The 16901-nt window shown below is 35.9% G+C and overlaps 1 protein-coding gene across 10 annotated transcripts in view; it reads left to right on the forward strand.

The window, feature by feature from the left end:
* LOC117338242 (protein phosphatase 1 regulatory subunit 16A-like) overlaps window positions 1–16901 on the forward strand; it is a 94033-nt gene that overhangs the window by 66802 nt on the left and 10330 nt on the right. For 4 of the 10 annotated variants that reach the window (XR_004534991.1, XM_033899504.1, XM_033899505.1 and 1 more), the window contains exons 6-12: window positions 1814–1938; window positions 3791–3916; window positions 4225–4300; window positions 5163–5280; window positions 6343–6357; window positions 8394–8456; window positions 15473–15505. Coding sequence is in view for 9 of the 10 variants with exons in the window: in XM_033899504.1 (XP_033755395.1) it covers window positions 1814–1938; window positions 3791–3916; window positions 4225–4300; window positions 5163–5280; window positions 6343–6357; window positions 8394–8456; window positions 15473–15505 (556 nt within the window). In the remaining variant the exon portion in view is untranslated. The remainder of the gene's footprint in view (window positions 1–1813; window positions 1939–3790; window positions 3917–4224; window positions 4301–5162; window positions 5281–6342; window positions 6358–8393; window positions 8457–15472; window positions 15506–16901) is intronic. The other 6 variants (XM_033899509.1, XM_033899507.1, XM_033899512.1 and 3 more) reach the window with 6 other exon arrangements.

The raw sequence follows: 16901 nt of genomic DNA on the forward strand, positions 1-16901 counted from the left end.
AAGTGTATCCCTATGTCTCCATACATTGAAGTGTATCCCTATGTCTTCACGCATTGAAGTGTATCCTTATGTCTCCATACATTGAAGTGTATCCCTATGTCTCCACACATTGAAGTGTATCCCTGTGTCTCCATACATTGAAGTGTATTCCTATGTCTCCATACATTGAAGTGTATCCTTATGTCTCCATACATTGAAGTGTATCCCTGTGTCTCCATACATTGAAGTGTATCCCTATGTCTCCATACATTGAAGTGTATCTCTATCTCCATACATTGAAGTGTATCTCTGTCTCCATACATTGAAGTATATTCCTATGTCTCCATACATTGAAGTGTATCTCTGTCTCCATACATTGAAGTGTATCCCTATGTCTCCATACATTGAAGTGTATCCCTATGTCTCCATACATTGAAGTGTATCCCTATGTCTCCATCTCCATACATTGAAGTGTATCCCTGTCTCCATACATTGAAGTGTATCCCTATGTCTCCACACTTTGAAGTGTATCCCTATGTCTCCATACATTGAAGTGTATCCCTATGTCTTCACGCATTGAAGTGTATCCCTATATCTCCATACATTGAAGTGTATCCCTATGTCTTCACGCATTGAAGTGTATCCCTGTGTGTCCATACATTGAAGTGTATCCCTGTCTCCATACATTGAAGTGTATCTCTGTCTCCACACATTGAAGTGTATCCCTATGTCTCCATACATTGAAGTGTATCCCTATGTCTCCACACATTGAAGTGTATCCCTGTCTCCATACATTGAAGTGTATCCCTATGTCTCCACACATTGAAGTGTATCCCTGTGTCTCCATACATTGAAGTGTATCCCTATGTCTCCATACATTGAAGTGTATCTCTGTCTCCATACATTGAAGTGTATCCCTATGTCTCCATACTTTGAAGTGTATCCCTGTGTCTCCATACATTGAAGTGTATCCCTATGTCTCCATACATTGAAGTGTATCCCTATGTCTCCATACATTGAAGTGTATCCCTATGTCTCCATACCTTGAAGTGAATGTCTCTATACATTGTAGTGTATCCCTATGTCTCCCTCCATCTCCATACATTGAAGTGTATCCCTGTCTCCATACATTGAAGTGTATCCCTATGTCTCCATACATTGAAGTGTATCCCTATGTCTCCATACCTTGAAGTGAATGTCTCTATACATTGTAGTGTATCCCTATGTCTCCCTCCATCTCCATACATTGAAGTGTATCCCTGTCTCCATACATTGACGTGTATCCCTGTCTCCATACATTGAAGTGTATCCCTATGTCTCCATACATTGAAGTGTATCCCTATGTCTCCATACATTGAAGTGTATCCCTATGTCTCCATACATTGAAGTGAATGTCTCTATACATTGTAGTGTATCCCTATGTCTCCCTCCATCTCCATACATTGAAGTGTATCCCTGTCTCCATACATTGAAGTGTATCCCTATGTCTCCATACATTGAAGTGTATCCCTGTCTCCATACATTGAAGTGTATCCCTATGTCTCCATACATTGAAGTGTATCCCTATGTCTCCATACATTGAAGTGTATCCCTATGTCTCCACACATTGAAGTGTATCCCTATGTCTCCATACCTTGAAGTGAATGTCTCTATACATTGTAGTGTATCCCTATGTTTCAGTCCTTTAGTCACCCCCCACCCCCCCACCTCCCACCCCCATTCCCCGCCCAGCTTTTAAACTCCTGTTTCTGAGACTCTTATCACAAACTCCAGGGAGACTTGAGCAATTTTTTTTTTCTGTCTGTAATGCATTTAATATGTTTTTGATCACCAGGCATCACGCAGGAAGAGATAGATGATACCAGATTGATAGCAGAGAAAGAAATGTTAAAAGATATGGAGTACATTGTCTCTCAGAATGGCAACTTGGAGTATTACACAGAGAACGGTACAACTCCTGTAAGTAGGTCTATGTAAATCTGATGTAAATACATGAAGATATCGTAAGAGAGGATAGAAAATGTATGGAGAAAAGGTCACTGGAACCATAAAATACAACTGTAAAAGATATTTATTGCAGTTTTAAGCTTACTTTTTTGTGCATGTTGTATTTTTTCAATGATTAGTTTAACAAAACACATTTTTTCTTGAATAATTGGTATTCAGGTATTAAAAAGAACCTACAGTTTTTGGGTTGTTTAAAATGTACCTGGGGAATGCTGACTAAGTCAAGTCACAAGTTGTTGCATTCCATGTACATGCTTGCCTTATCCATTTGATTTCAACATGTCTATTTAAACCAGCTGTTGTTGTTTTTCAAATTTCTGTTTAGTTTTATCCATACATAAATCTTCAATACACTTCTACCTTGTATTAGTGGGATATAAATGTGTACGGAATTTGATTTTGTCTACTGTACAACCTGAGATGTCAGATTGTTTTTATCCTGATGAATGATAATCAGTTAAGTTATAACTCAGCTAGGTCTGTTTACTTTAACAGTAAAGTTTAATATCTTAATCACAGAATTATACTAACAGTACATGCAACTTCAAAAAAATTTAAAAAGTAAGAAGATATGTGGGACATTGACTTCAACTTTTTTAAAGCTCTCGGAACTTTTTGCGAGCCTGTAAAAATCCTGTCGGACCAGTTATCTAACTTTTTCCTGACGGCTTTTTCATAGGGTAATTATTACAAGTGACATTTACTATAGTTAAGTTTGTAACTGGTATTTTCAGATAATTTGTTTAATGGCAAGCTACAGTAAATTCATCTGTAAATCAAATTTTACTGCAGCAAATAGATCGAGTGACTTTTATTTCACAGATTTTTTATTCAGTCTTGAGAAAATTTGTATTTCTCTGAAGACATTATCAGTGCTTACACATTGTTAGATTGTAACAGATTCCCCTTTGATATACTTGAGGATGGTACCTGATGTTTATGGGGCCGCACGCGGTGGCCGAGTGGTTAAGGTGTCCCAACACTTTATCACTAGCCCTCCACCTCTGGGTCACAAGTTCGAAACCTATGTGGGTCAGTTGCCAGGTACTGACTCTAGGCCGTTGGTTTTTCTCCGGGTACTCCGGTTTCCTCGCACCTCCAAAACCTGGCATGTCCTTAAACAAAAACAAAACCAAAAAAAAACTTATGTTTCAAGCAAAAAAAAACTACATCAAGCAAACATTGACCAAATACCCAGAGTTTTCTATTTTACGCAAATTTCAAATGGCTACCATAGCAACCATAATTGGCATTATAAATATGAATGTAGATATCTTATAATGTTCGTAACAATTAGGTAACAACGTATTTGGAAGCAGAGATTTAAAAATTCATTTCAGTTTAGAATTTGATAATTGATAATTATATAAGTATACAAAGCTGAATCGGGCCAGAAAGAGTTCTCTGATGCATTTTGATTACCTCATATGCTTTACTTGAACAGTAATGTGCCACTTTCTCCTAAATTAGAAAAGGATTACAGCTGAATCTTCCTTAATTACAATGGTCATTCGATTGATAGAGCACTGCGACAAAATGATTGAGTTTTTTGGTTTTAGATGGTGTCAGTAGTGCAAAATTATTCTAGTATGGTGAACATGAGCCCGCGAGATTACATTCTTAGAAAATAATTGTTAATTAAACAATAGGCTTACGCGATTTTGAAGTCGGTGAAATTTTGAAGATTCATGAACATGCATCCAAAACAAAAAATGATCCTGTCAACTAATCATGGAAAAGAATAAATTATCCTGTCAACTAATCATGGAAAAGAATAAATTATGGAATGGTAAATTTTTTTCAGCTCCACATCGCAGCTGCCAATGGCTTCATACATGTAGCTGAATTTCTGTTGGATCATCATGTTTCTGTGGATATGAGAGACCGGGACTCGTGGCAACCAATCCATGCTGCAGCTTGTTGGCTTCAGGTAGAGTTATCTCCCTTAGTTTAAAATGTCACCAATTCATGAGAAATTTGTTAACGATAGTATATTATATCAGAAATTTTGTAATGTATTTTCTTGCAAATTGAAAGTAGGTGATACATAAGTTAAAATGTTTTTAAAAATATCTTTTGAAGCACTATTAATGTTATTGAATTACTTGCAAGGAAATCTAAGAATAATCAAGGTCAAAGGTCATCTCTACAAAATTCATAGGTTATTAATAATCTAATGAAATCTGCAATGCTTTTCATAGCTTTGATTGTGTATCCTGTCACGGTTTTTAATTTCAGCCTGAAATGATAGAACTACTAGTAAGGAATGGTGCCGATATTGACTCTAAATCCAAAAATGGCGAGACTCCTTTTGGTAAGATCTTTGTGAATGACGTTTGATTTTTTTGCCTCATATAGAGAAACATCAGGCAAAGAGACTCAAAAAAATATTTATTTACAGTATTTAAATGAGTTCAGCATCCGGATAGAGTAACGTTTTCATTGTATATACGTACAGTGTGTAAAATTCCAAATAACCTGGTAATTGGCATATTATACCCTATTGGGTACAGTTGTTTAAAAGGTGATTAGGCTAATCACAGTTTAACAACAGTTTTAAAATCCTGATAAAATCTTTTCTAGTAAAACTAACTTGACAAAACTTTATGAAATTATATCACTCCTCAGTTTCTTCCTACCTGCCTGTTTTAAGGACTACACACACTCGGGTTTTGAAGTAAAGGGGAAATGAGATTTTCATTTACAAGTGATTAAGCTAATCACCTTTTGAACAACTGGGCCCTGATTGTTTTTAAACTCTAAACAACATTTGTCTAATTTATGTTTAGAAATTTTATTCTGTAGTAAATCATTTTAAGTGGTGACAGGAACATTTAAATTTCTGGTTGGCCATCCTTTAATGACCTGAAATGCTGATAGGACGCTAATCAATACCAAACCATTTCTGGTTGACAGGAGAAAGAGAATTAGTAAACTTTTAAAAGGATAGATGGAATATAAATATCCACGATTTATAGATATACACATATCTGTCAAATGTCTGAAAACATTAAAGATTGCTATGGAATAAAGTACAGTTTATGTGTAATGTAAGAAATTTGTGTGAGATGCTGAGATAAAGATTGTTATGGAATAAAGTGTGTGTAATGTTACATATTTGTGTGAGGATGCTGAAATAAAGATTATTATTGAATAAAGTGTGTGTAATGTTACAGATTTGTGTGAGGACGCTGAAATAAAACAGAAGATCCTAGACATGAAGGATGAGATAGAGAACAACAAAGCCAGTCGATCCAAAGACAATGTCCGACGACATAAACACAACACAAGATCGTAAGTATAGCTGGTCAGCTGGTTCGTGGTGCTGGCATTATTACCTGGATAGTACGCTGTCATTATTTGGATCTAACATGTAGCGTACCTGTACGGTTCGGTCACCACTGCAGGATTTACCTGCAGGGGAATTTTCTACATGTATGTTTCCATGGAGACGGTAATAACCTCTTCTTTATTGGTACAGTTTTATTTAGCTGATAATTGGCATAACATTATATCTCGATCAGACAATATTTTATGCTGGTTTATAGATTTTTTTATATTACTAGATCTGACAATCACATCATCATTGAGTTATAATGTTCAGTTTAGAATTCTGATATAATGATATTATCTCAACAGAACAGAAATTGGCTGCTATGTATAGGATATTCATATATTAATTAATCTTGACATCAATCTGAGATTGATCATAATCAAAAGCTATTGGAGCAGTCAATTGATATTGCTCATAGAATGTCCTAGTTTAATAACCATGGTTACTCCATACATGTAAGCACTGCCCAGTGACCTCTCTAAAATGTTATATTATCCACGGCTGTGACTTGGGACTGTAAATAACCCTACCAAGTGTATGCATGTTGATTATATAAACAGATATAGTCCAGTATCACTAAACGCTGTCAAGCTTCCAGCAAATCATTTAGATTTTTTGTCCTGTCTGGCTGCCTGTCTAGATATTATAGAAATGCACTTTATCATTGTAATATGGTTTCCAATATTTTGCTTTGACATTTTGCAGAACTTTTCATCAATTTATTATAATCATCCTTTTTTATTTCATCATTAAACCATTAAAATAACAGATTATCTTTTTTTTTTTTTTTTAAACATTCCATTTTTTAATATTTTGAATTAGAAATAGAAATTCTGTCTATTTTGATGTGGAAAAAAGTGTTTGAATGAAAAAAATAAAATTAATGAAAGACTTTACAATTGATATATAAAATCTTATTTTTATGTTAGTTTTTAACCATTTAATTTTGTAGAAATAGTGAGTAGAGCTCTGTACGTATCCTAGGAAAGTAAATGATTTCTAGGGGGCGTTTCTTGTTTTAGGGGTACCTCTTCCACGTGAGTAACATTACATAATAGGACATTTTACATACTAGTTTCTTTATATATTAATACTCGCTGTTGACTCATCTCTCCTACTGCTAATGGTGCAATTTGGTCCAAAACAGTTAATAATGGGTTGTTGTTTTTTTCAAAGAAACACAGATGGAATACTTACCGCCTTAAAGCTTTTCCTTGTTAGCATAATTTGAAGTAGTGAAGAAGACACTTCCACTGATCAGGTCATTAACAAATAATCCACTGTTGTAATGATATAAGGGGGGAATTGGTTATGCTTTTATGTCTTATAAGATATATTGAGAGCTAAATCATGAGTCCATTAGTTAGAGTGTTAAACCTGTGAACTTAAATCTTTTTGTGTTGTAAAATTACTGTAGAGATGAGCGAGTCGACTGTGAAGACACTTACTCCGTTAGGTACAATAAACACAGAACAATTATTTCATTTGGATCTCTGAAAGGTTCAAAACACAAAACTTTTATTTCGTATCTTTTATCCTGTATTTTTATATTATTGCATGTACATTATTTTTCAACCTGTACTTTTACAAGCATATATACATACTTTGTATGTCGACTAATAGCACAATGTATATATATTTGATACTTTGTATGTCGACTAATAGCACAATGTATATATATTTGATACTTTGTATGTCGACTAATAGCACAATGTATATATATTTGATCTTGCTTGCTTTCTGATACTCTGTAGTAATAGCTTTTGTCTAATGATTACTCAACACCTATCTTGTAGTGTATGTATCAAGATAAATTTGATATTTATCTGGAAGCCTTGTTCTTATGTAAACAAATACCTGGTATATATATTGTTCATTCATTTTGATTACATCTTCCTTATTCCCCATTTCTGTCTGTATCTTTGACATACATAGTGTGTAGAGATGTCATACACGATAAACTCTTTGTGTAGAGATGTCATACACGATAGACTCTTTGTGTAGAGATGTCATACACGATGAAATCTTTGTACAGGTATGTCATACACGATAAACTCTTTGTGTAGAGATGTCATACACGATAGACTCTTTGTGTAGAGATGTCATACACGATAAACTCTTTGTGTAGAGATGTCATACACGATAGACTCTTTGTGTAGAGATGTCATACACGATAAACCCTTTGTGTAGAGATGTCATACACGATAGACTCTTTGTGTAGAGATGTCATACATGATAGACTCTTTGTGTAGAGATGTCATACACGATAAACTCTTTGTGTAGAGATGTCATACACGATAAACTCTTTGTGTAGAGATGTCATACACAATAGACTCTTTGTGTAGAGATGTCATACACGATAAACTCTTTGTGTAGAGATGTCATACATGATAGACTCTTTGTGTAGAGATGTCATACACAATAGACTCTTTGTGTAGAGATGTCATACACAATGAAATCTTTGTGTAGAGATGTCATACACGATAAACTCTTTGTGTAGAGATGTCATACACGATAAAATCTTTTGTATAGAGATGTTATACACTTAAAATCTATGGATAGAGATATTGTACATACAATCTTTCTGTAGAGATGTCATCGGTGTAAAAACATTCTGTAGAAATATTAGAAGTGAAAAACTTGTTTAAATTTTTTTCTTGTTGAAAATTTTATCAAATGAATGATATATCAGTTAGAGAAACTATAAAAGAATTAAGTTTTACAATTATTTTGTAACTTTAGACAGGTGGTGTTTTATAAATTACTACAGCAGATTCTTAAGGTATTTTTTTTAATGAGGTATGATGTCAAATAAAAGAATTTCGTTAGTGTTTGTCAAATCGTTCAGAAAAGATGACTTTAAAATAAATACAAATGAATAAAAACAATTAGAAAATCTATCTGTTCTACATGAATGTCACAGTGAGAATAAAATACATTATAAAGAAGAAAACTTCTCCAAAATGAAAGATGAATTTATATTTTGTCCTGAACTTTTTATATATTCTATGACAGTATTTAATGGAGTGGTCTCCCTTTGATAATGGTAGTTTTGGTTTTTTTTTTTTTTCAGCTTCTCTAATAGTTCCGCCTCATTATATAGTTCCAGTACCTCTCTGAGTGACAAACCACACAGGTATCCCCTCATTCACCCCTCATTTACAGGCTAGGATGAACTTGTTTTATACCGCTGACTGAGGTAGATCACTAATCTCTTGGCTAGAACTGTGAATAAAGATCTCTGTGATTGACGAATTCCTTAGAGATTCAGGCTTTCTGCTCACATACTGTGTTCTTATTCAATGAAATAAAAAATTGACAATATCTTAAAAGTATTCAAAATGATGGTCTGAAATCACACTTGAAATCTTGTTAACGAGCCAAAACTGTGAGCATAAAGAGACTATGACAGATTCACTCAACAGCTTTGTGAAGCAGACTTCCTTTAAATGAGAGTAGCATCTGCATGTGATTAATTTTCAAAAGGATTCCTGTGCTGCGTCAGATTTGTAAGTGCAAGTTCATCCTAACCTGAGGCCTTCCTTCATCATTTACCTTGCCTTTACCTCGCTAGACACTATAGTTCAATGGCATGTGACTCGGTAAACTTCAAATATAGCCACTCATATTGCAGATTCAACCTCTCTCAGCAAATTTTGTCTGTCCTAGAGGAATTCATCATACATTAGTCTACAATGCTGGCTATGTAGACTTATAGGTGAATTATTGGGGAGAAAGTCGTTGTTTCAAGTACATTTGTATAATAAAAATGCCAATTTTTTCAAAAGAATATAATTTTTCAGCTTGCTAATATTGAAATTTATATGAAGAAAGAAAGCACATTTTAATTCTAGTTTGATCTCTATTTACTGGACCATTGAGCTATATAATATGTACGATCTGTACCTCTACCATTACACGAAGGTGGCTGTATACAGGAAGGATATGGATTTACTTATGGTTTTAGTGCTATACCCTGAGAAACTTTTCTTATTGATATTTTTCAAAGAAATTTTTTGTTACACCAAGACCTTTTCTAATATGTATATGAATCACTGTGTTGATTTTGGCAACAAAATCAATGTATCAGAATCATATAACTTAATGAATTTACAAGTAATCTTGTGAACCAAAACAGATGGATTTTCTATGTATATTATATGTGTATACAGCCACTTCGTATATGAGGTAAATACCCAGTCATCTCCTGTTAATTCCCTGTTGTCATAAACCAAGCAGCCCTAATCATGTAGCAGTACTCCGACGAAAACGCTTTGAAATTAATTTGATATGTTTTGAGATCAAAGTTAGAGTGATCGTTAATTATTGTACTTGGATCCAGTAATTTGACAATTGTTACAAGTAAATCTGAGAAAAACTTACTGTATTTCAAATTTTAAATGCTATTTGATGTGACAATCCAGCCCATACCATGTTACTGACAAATGGCATTTCATTGTTGTTGGTCCCCTGGGCTTATTACAGGATAAAATAGTAGTTTATTAACTTAACCTTATCTGGAGTTATGCAAGGGAGATAACTGTTCCCCACAAAACAGGGGCAGGTAACTCCCACATTGATTTGCTGCTTTGTAAGTGATCCCTGGAGTTTGCCTTGCCAGTTATCTGTTAGCCGTTGTTTATCAATGAAACACAAGTATTACATATTGGGAGAGTTTAGCCAGTATAATATGTATATATGGAGACGGACAGATGTTCATGGAGATAAAGGAAGACGATTGTAATTACGTATACCATATATGGAAAGGAAGACGATTGTAATTACGTATACCATATATGGAAAGGTTGACAATTGTTATTACGTATACCATATATGGAAAGGTAGACAATTGTTATTACGTATACCATATATGGAAAGGTAGACAATTGTTATTACGTATACCATATATGGAAAGCTGCATGTTTGTAATTCTTGTACCGGAACATTTCACTTGGTCAGTGGCTTCTGATTCTACCTGGTGATATTCTTTTTTATATAGATTTTAATATTATGAAATTTACAATATCTTTTTATCTAAAAAAAAAACAACAAAAAAACAAACATTTATTTTGGGGTTTCATACTTGCAGGATCGAGTGGTCTTAATCAAAGTCTGCTCTAGTAAAAACAATTATTTAAAGATTATTTCCAATATTGATAGACACTGATGCCAATCCACAGTAATAGGCAAGCAGATTAAAAAAAAAAGATTGTAAAAACTTGGTTTTCCTGGACTTTGAAGTAGTCTATAATGCCTGCTAATGCCCAAACTCTGTCTGAGCTATTAAGTGATAAAGAGAAATTTAAGGCCCCCAGGGCCCGCCTGGTCCAACCAGGACTGCCTCAACTTGGAGAGATTTGTGATATAGAGTCTGACAGACTGGTATGGTCTGTGTGCTTATCAACCAAGCTCAGATCAGCTCAGGGGAAAAATACTTGTGTTTAGAAATTGGCCACAATATATTGGTCTGGTGATGTGGACTTTTTACCAGACAGCCCACTATTAGCTGGGGATAAACACCCCAAAGTCGCACATACAACACAAACATTCTAGCGACATTGATTCCAATGCATATCTATAACACTACATCAGTTGTCTGTATTCACTGTTTGCTGTCGAGAGAAGATTCGTATACAGTGTGTCAGACCCTTGTTAACAGGGTAGGACAGCTCAAGGCTTCTGGCATATGGTCAATAGTTATAAATGTGACATGAAAAAACATTTCCGAGTAAAAATACTACTTTTGTCTGTACTCTTTTAGGATTTTCTTTGAAAGTGGCTATAGATGTAAAAAACTAAATTCATTTCATCTGAATTTATTTAGTATAAATGGTGGTATACAGAATTTCCTTTGTACATTTGAAGGTGATTGTGAAGGTCACATAATGTCAAGTCCAGACTTTTAAGTGAACAATATGTTAGGGTGTACACATCTGTCGGATATATGGCGTATAATGAGCCTATATTGGGTAGTGTAGCAGATTACCATGACAACCATAAAAAAAAATTACTGAAGATAACCAGTTGACCTTTAAAGTTCCAATGTCATACGTGTCATCATTAGGTGATAAAGATAGTATTAATTGTTTGAAGGTCTTTGGAATCCATCTCTCCCTGTGCAACACTGGTTTTTGTAAATGTCTCTATCATTATGCATTTGATCTCAGGGATATATCTTAGGAAGATGTGGGCTCCTTGTGTGGAAAGTAAAAGGTACAGATTATTGTCAGAAAAGTTTGCTTGCCAAAATCTCTAGAGGACTCATTCCATGATTGATGTTATATATTTGTCATCTCGGAGTATTAAGGAACGAGATTTGCTAACTGTAATCAATCAGCAGTCAACAGGCCATGGTAAATCAATTTTTACTGAAAGAGAAAAATAGTCTAAAGCAGTTCATTTCTTTGTCATCTCATGACATTACAGATCGTTACATATATAACTGCCATTTTAATTTTATATTTTGTTAAAACCACATCGCTATTCAGTGGGTAGTAAGAAGAGAAAAGAAGATGAAATCATAGTTTTACTACATAATGTGACCGAGGTTTGTTTCTGAACCCGCCCATGTTGGTTAGGGTCAGGTAGTTAGAGGATGGTGGAATATTTCTGGGAGAGATTGATTTTGAGTATAGCAGCAGTAAATACTGGGGTCAAGGGTCAAACCTACCTCTTAATAAGGTTGCATGGGCTCTCTGTGGAATTGTATGGGTCAAATGTCAATCAAAGTTAATTACTAGTCAGTACGGATATGTAAGATATACTCCGCCTACGGCACTTTAGACCCATTACTCCTCAAGTATGTTTGTACTAAAGGGTAGCCAAGTCTGTCTGCATTGTCTGTTCAACTTTTTTCGTGGTTTTGTTTTTGACTTTGTTTCCCATGAGATATTTGATAATTTAAGTTGTAATGAGATATTGCCTCACTTTAATTCTAATTGTAGAAATGCATGCATATTACATTTATTTTACAGTAGCAATTGCATTATCTCCCCAGAAACTTTGTTATTACATTTTAAGTGAAGTTAAAAATGAAACCTTCTCAACAACTCTATGTCTTAACTAATGAAGATATATTTCATAATATTTCATGATACATAGAATAGATATATGGCAAACGAATGTTGTAATTCTAGGTCCTTATTTTAAATTAATGTACATGTATGTGTTTTAATTACGTGTAGGTGTCTTGCGTGTGATTTCCTATTATACATCTTGTGTATGTGTGACAGATTTCGCCTTGTGTCTAATTTTAATTAGGTTTTAAAATGATTTATTTTATTTTGTTTCATATTAAATATTGTATGCCATAATTATTATCCTTGCATGCTTGTTTTTAACTGTTCAGAGAATTTCACTGCATTTAAATGTCTAGATTTTTCTTCTTATTTTATTTTTATTAATGTAATTCTTAGGAGCATTGTTTCATAAATAGGTATTTTCTAAACAATTCTTTTGAACATATGAAATGATGGGATAGAAAATAAAACATCAGTTCTGAAGATTAAATTGGTTAGGCAATGAAAAGTAACATGTTGATAGAATGATATGGAATGAAGTTAGTGTGTATAAAGCTCTTAGCAAAAGTGTCTGCTTGCAGCTATGATAGATTTCAACAATGAAGAATTAGATCTCTTATGTGTCGTATAGGCGGAAAAACAGAGTTAAAAAAGGGGTATTTCATGTTAAGTCTGTACAGCAGATCAGAATTTTTGACTCTGAGTGCAAGATAAAAAAAACCCCCAGATAACCGTATTTAAGCCGTGCTGGTAATGATAAACCTTTTTAGGTAACGATGATGGATAGTCTCCCCTGGTCTCCATAACTGTGGTGGGTAGTCTCCCCTAGTCTCCCTAAAGATGGTGGGTAGTCTCCCCTGGTCTCTGTAATGATGGTGGGTAGTCTCCCCTGGTCTCTGTAATGATGGTGGGTAGTCTCCCCTGGTCTCTGTAATGATGGTGGGTAGTCTCCCCTGGTCTCTGTAATGATGGTGGGTAGTCTCCCCTAGTCTCTGTAATGATGGTGGGTAGTCTCCCCTAGTCTCTGTAATGATGGTGGGTAGTCTCCCCTGGTCTCTGTAATGATGGTGGGTAGTCTCCCCTGGTCTCTGTAATGATGGTGGGTAGTCTCCCCTAGTCTCTGTAATGATGGTGGGTAGTCTACCCCGGTCTCTGTAATGATGGTGGGTAGTCTCCCCTGGTCTCTGTAATGATGGTAGGTAGTCTCCCCTGGTCTCTGTAATGATGGTGGGTAGTCTCCCCCGGTCTCTGTAATGATGGTAGGTAGTCTCCCCTAGTCTCTGTAATGATGGTGGGTAGTCTCCCCCGGTCTCTGTAATGATGGTGGGTAGTCTCCCCCGGTCTCTGTGATGATGGTGGGTAGTCTCCCCCGGTCTCTGTGATGATGGTGGGTAGTCTCCCCTGGTCTCTGTAATGATGGTGGGTAGTCTCCCCTGGTCTCTGTAATGATGGTGGGTAGTCTACCCCGGTCTCTGTAATGATGGTGGGTAGTCTCCCCTGGTCTCTGTAATGATGGTGGGTAGTCTCCCCTAGTCTCTGTAATGATGGTGGGTAGTCTCCCCTGGTCTCTGTAATGATGGTGGGTAGTCTCCCCCGGTCTCTGTAATGATGGTGGGTAGTCTCCCCTGGTCTCTGTAATGATGGTGGGTAGTCTCCTCCTTTCTCTGTAATGATGGTGGGTAGTCTCCCCTAGTCTCTGTAATGATGGTGGGTAGTCTCCCCCGGTCTCTGTTATGATAGTGGATAGTCTCCCCTGGTCTCTGTAATGATGGTGGGTAGTCTCCCCTGGTCTCTGTAATGATGGTGGGTAGTCTCCCCTAGTCTCTGTAATGATGGTGGGTAGTCTCCCCTAGTCTCTGTAATGATGGTGGGTAGTCTCCCCCGGTCTCTGTAATGATGGTGGGTAGTCTCCCCTGGTCTCTGTAATGATGGTGGGTAGTCTCCCCTAGTCTCTGTAATGATGGTGGGTAGTCTACCCCGGTCTCTATAATGATGGTGGGTAGTCTCCCCTGGTCTCTGTAATGATGGTGGGTAGTCTACCCCGGTCTCTGTAATGATGGTGGGTAGTCTCCCCTGGTCTCTGTAATGATGGTGGGTAGTCTCCCCTGGTCTCTGTAATGATGGTGGGTAGTCTCCCCTGGTCTCTGTAATGATGGTGGGTAGTCTACCCCGGTCTCTGTAATGATGGTGGGTAGTCTACCCTGGTCTCTGTAATGATGGTGGGTAGTCTACCCCGGTCTCTGTAATGATGGTGGGTAGTCTACCCTGGTCTCTGTAATGATGGTGGGTAGTCTACCCCGGTCTCTGTAATGATGGTGGGGAGTCTCCCCTGGTCTCTGTAATGATGGTGGGTAGTCTCCCCTGGTCTCCGTAATAATGGTAGGTTGTCTCCCCTGGTCTCGCTTAAGATGGTGGGTAGTCTCCCCTGGTCTCCCTAAAGATGGTGGGTATTGTTCGCTGGTCTCCTGGTGACCATGGTTGTCAGTAGTGTCCCCTGGTCTCCATAATGATGGTGGGTTGTCTCCCCTGGTCTCCCTAAAGATGGTGGGTATTGTGCGCTGGTCTCCTGGTGACCATGGTTGTCAGTAGTGTCCCCTGGTCTCCATAATGATGGTGGGTTGTCTCCCCTGGTCTCCCTAAAGATGGTGGGTAGTCTCCCATGGTCTTCATGACCATGGTTGTCAGTAGTGTCCCCTGGTCTCCATAATGATGGTGGCTTGTCTCCCCGGGTCTCCCTAAAGATGGTGGGTAGTTTCCCCAGGTCTACGTAACTCTTGGTTAGCATATCTGTGTTCAACAGAAATATAAAAAAAATAAAACAAAAAAAGTGCATATTGCACCCTATATTTACAATGGCTAGTGCATTTAAAATACATGGAGGACATACATGTTTAAAAAAGTAAATGTAAAATAATACTTAAATCAGAACTTTGAAATGCATACATGTGGAAAAAGATCAAAATTTTGATTGAAATTTCAAAATAACTGGATATAAGAAAATGTGGTTATGTTTTACTATCATGCATTTATAACTTTAATATTTTCTTTAACACAAACATAAAGCACATACCTCTCACTGTTTTTAACCATTAAGTACAATATGCTCATACAATAGAGGGACTATTTCTTTCAGACATAAGGGAGCAAACCAAGAACAGCACCTCAGGTAGTAACCCATAGTGGAACACATTATGCTGTAGATTTGCAGTGTTCTGATTGGCTCAATTATCAGTACCCATGGTTTCAAGGTTGTTACAGCTTCTGATTACAATTGATAGCTAAGTTACTAACTGCATTATAATAATTACTGAGATTGGGTCTTCTTGTGTTTTTTTTTTTTATTACAATTTTTATATAAGTGTTCCATACTAAAGACTTGCATGTTAATTGTATTCATATAACTGTATGCTAGAATATTTAATATAAGCTTTTAGTTAAGTTAGAAAAAAAGTTTGAGGACTCTGCCTTTGGTTGTTCTTTATTCCCTGAAACTGAACCATGTCAGGAGGCATTACTAATTAACCCGTGATAACAACGGAGGGTAATTTTATATACATAATCTGTACAATTGTATGTTTTATCACCAAATAAAACTTCAAACAATTCAAAGAAGAAAAATAGATGAATTTGAATGCAGCCCATCAACATTATTTTCTGATTATGTGTAAATAAGTTTTTTGTGTAGTATTATACTAATATAAACTATAATCTCTGGTATATATTTAGATATTCCATATAAATATTTACACAATCAGGGACTTGTTTTACAGAATTGTTAGCTTATTCTAGTACACTCAAAATACAGTGTGTATATAATAGATTTTATATATATCATTCATATATTTACCATGTATACTTTTTGCATGTATTTTTTTGGTTTGTTCAATATATTAACCTGAATTAACTTTAGATAAAATTTGATATGTCATGGTGTCATTACTGTACCAATGTTATAACATGAGACCTGGTGTCAGTACTGTACAATGTTATAACATGATAACTGGTGTCAGTACTGTACAATGTTATAACATGATAACTGGTGTCAGTACTGTACCAATGTTATAACATGATAACTGGTGTCAGTACTGTACAATGTTATAACATGATAACAGGTGTCAGTACTGTACCAATGTTATAACATGATAACTGGTGTCAGTACTGTACCAATGTTATAACATGATAACTGGTGTCGGTACTGTACCAATGTTATAACATGATAACTGGTGTCGGTACTGTACAATGTTATAACATAATAACTGGTGTCAGTACTGTACAATGTTATAACATGATAACTGGTGTCAGTACTGTACAATGTTATAACATGATAACTGGTGTCGGTACTGTACCAATGTTATAATATGATAGCTGGTGTCGGTACTGTACTATGTTATAACATGATAACTGGTGTCAGTACTGTACCAATGTTATAACATGATAACTGGTGTCAGTACTGTACAATGTTATAACATGATAACTGGTGTCGGTACTGTACCAATGTTATAACATGATAACTGGTGTCAGTACTGTACAATGTTATAACATGATAACTGGTGTCAGTACTG

Source organism: Pecten maximus, chromosome 11 (assembly GCF_902652985.1).
Source record: "Pecten maximus chromosome 11, xPecMax1.1, whole genome shotgun sequence".
In the NCBI taxonomy this organism is placed as follows: Eukaryota; Metazoa; Mollusca; class Bivalvia; order Pectinida; family Pectinidae; genus Pecten; species Pecten maximus.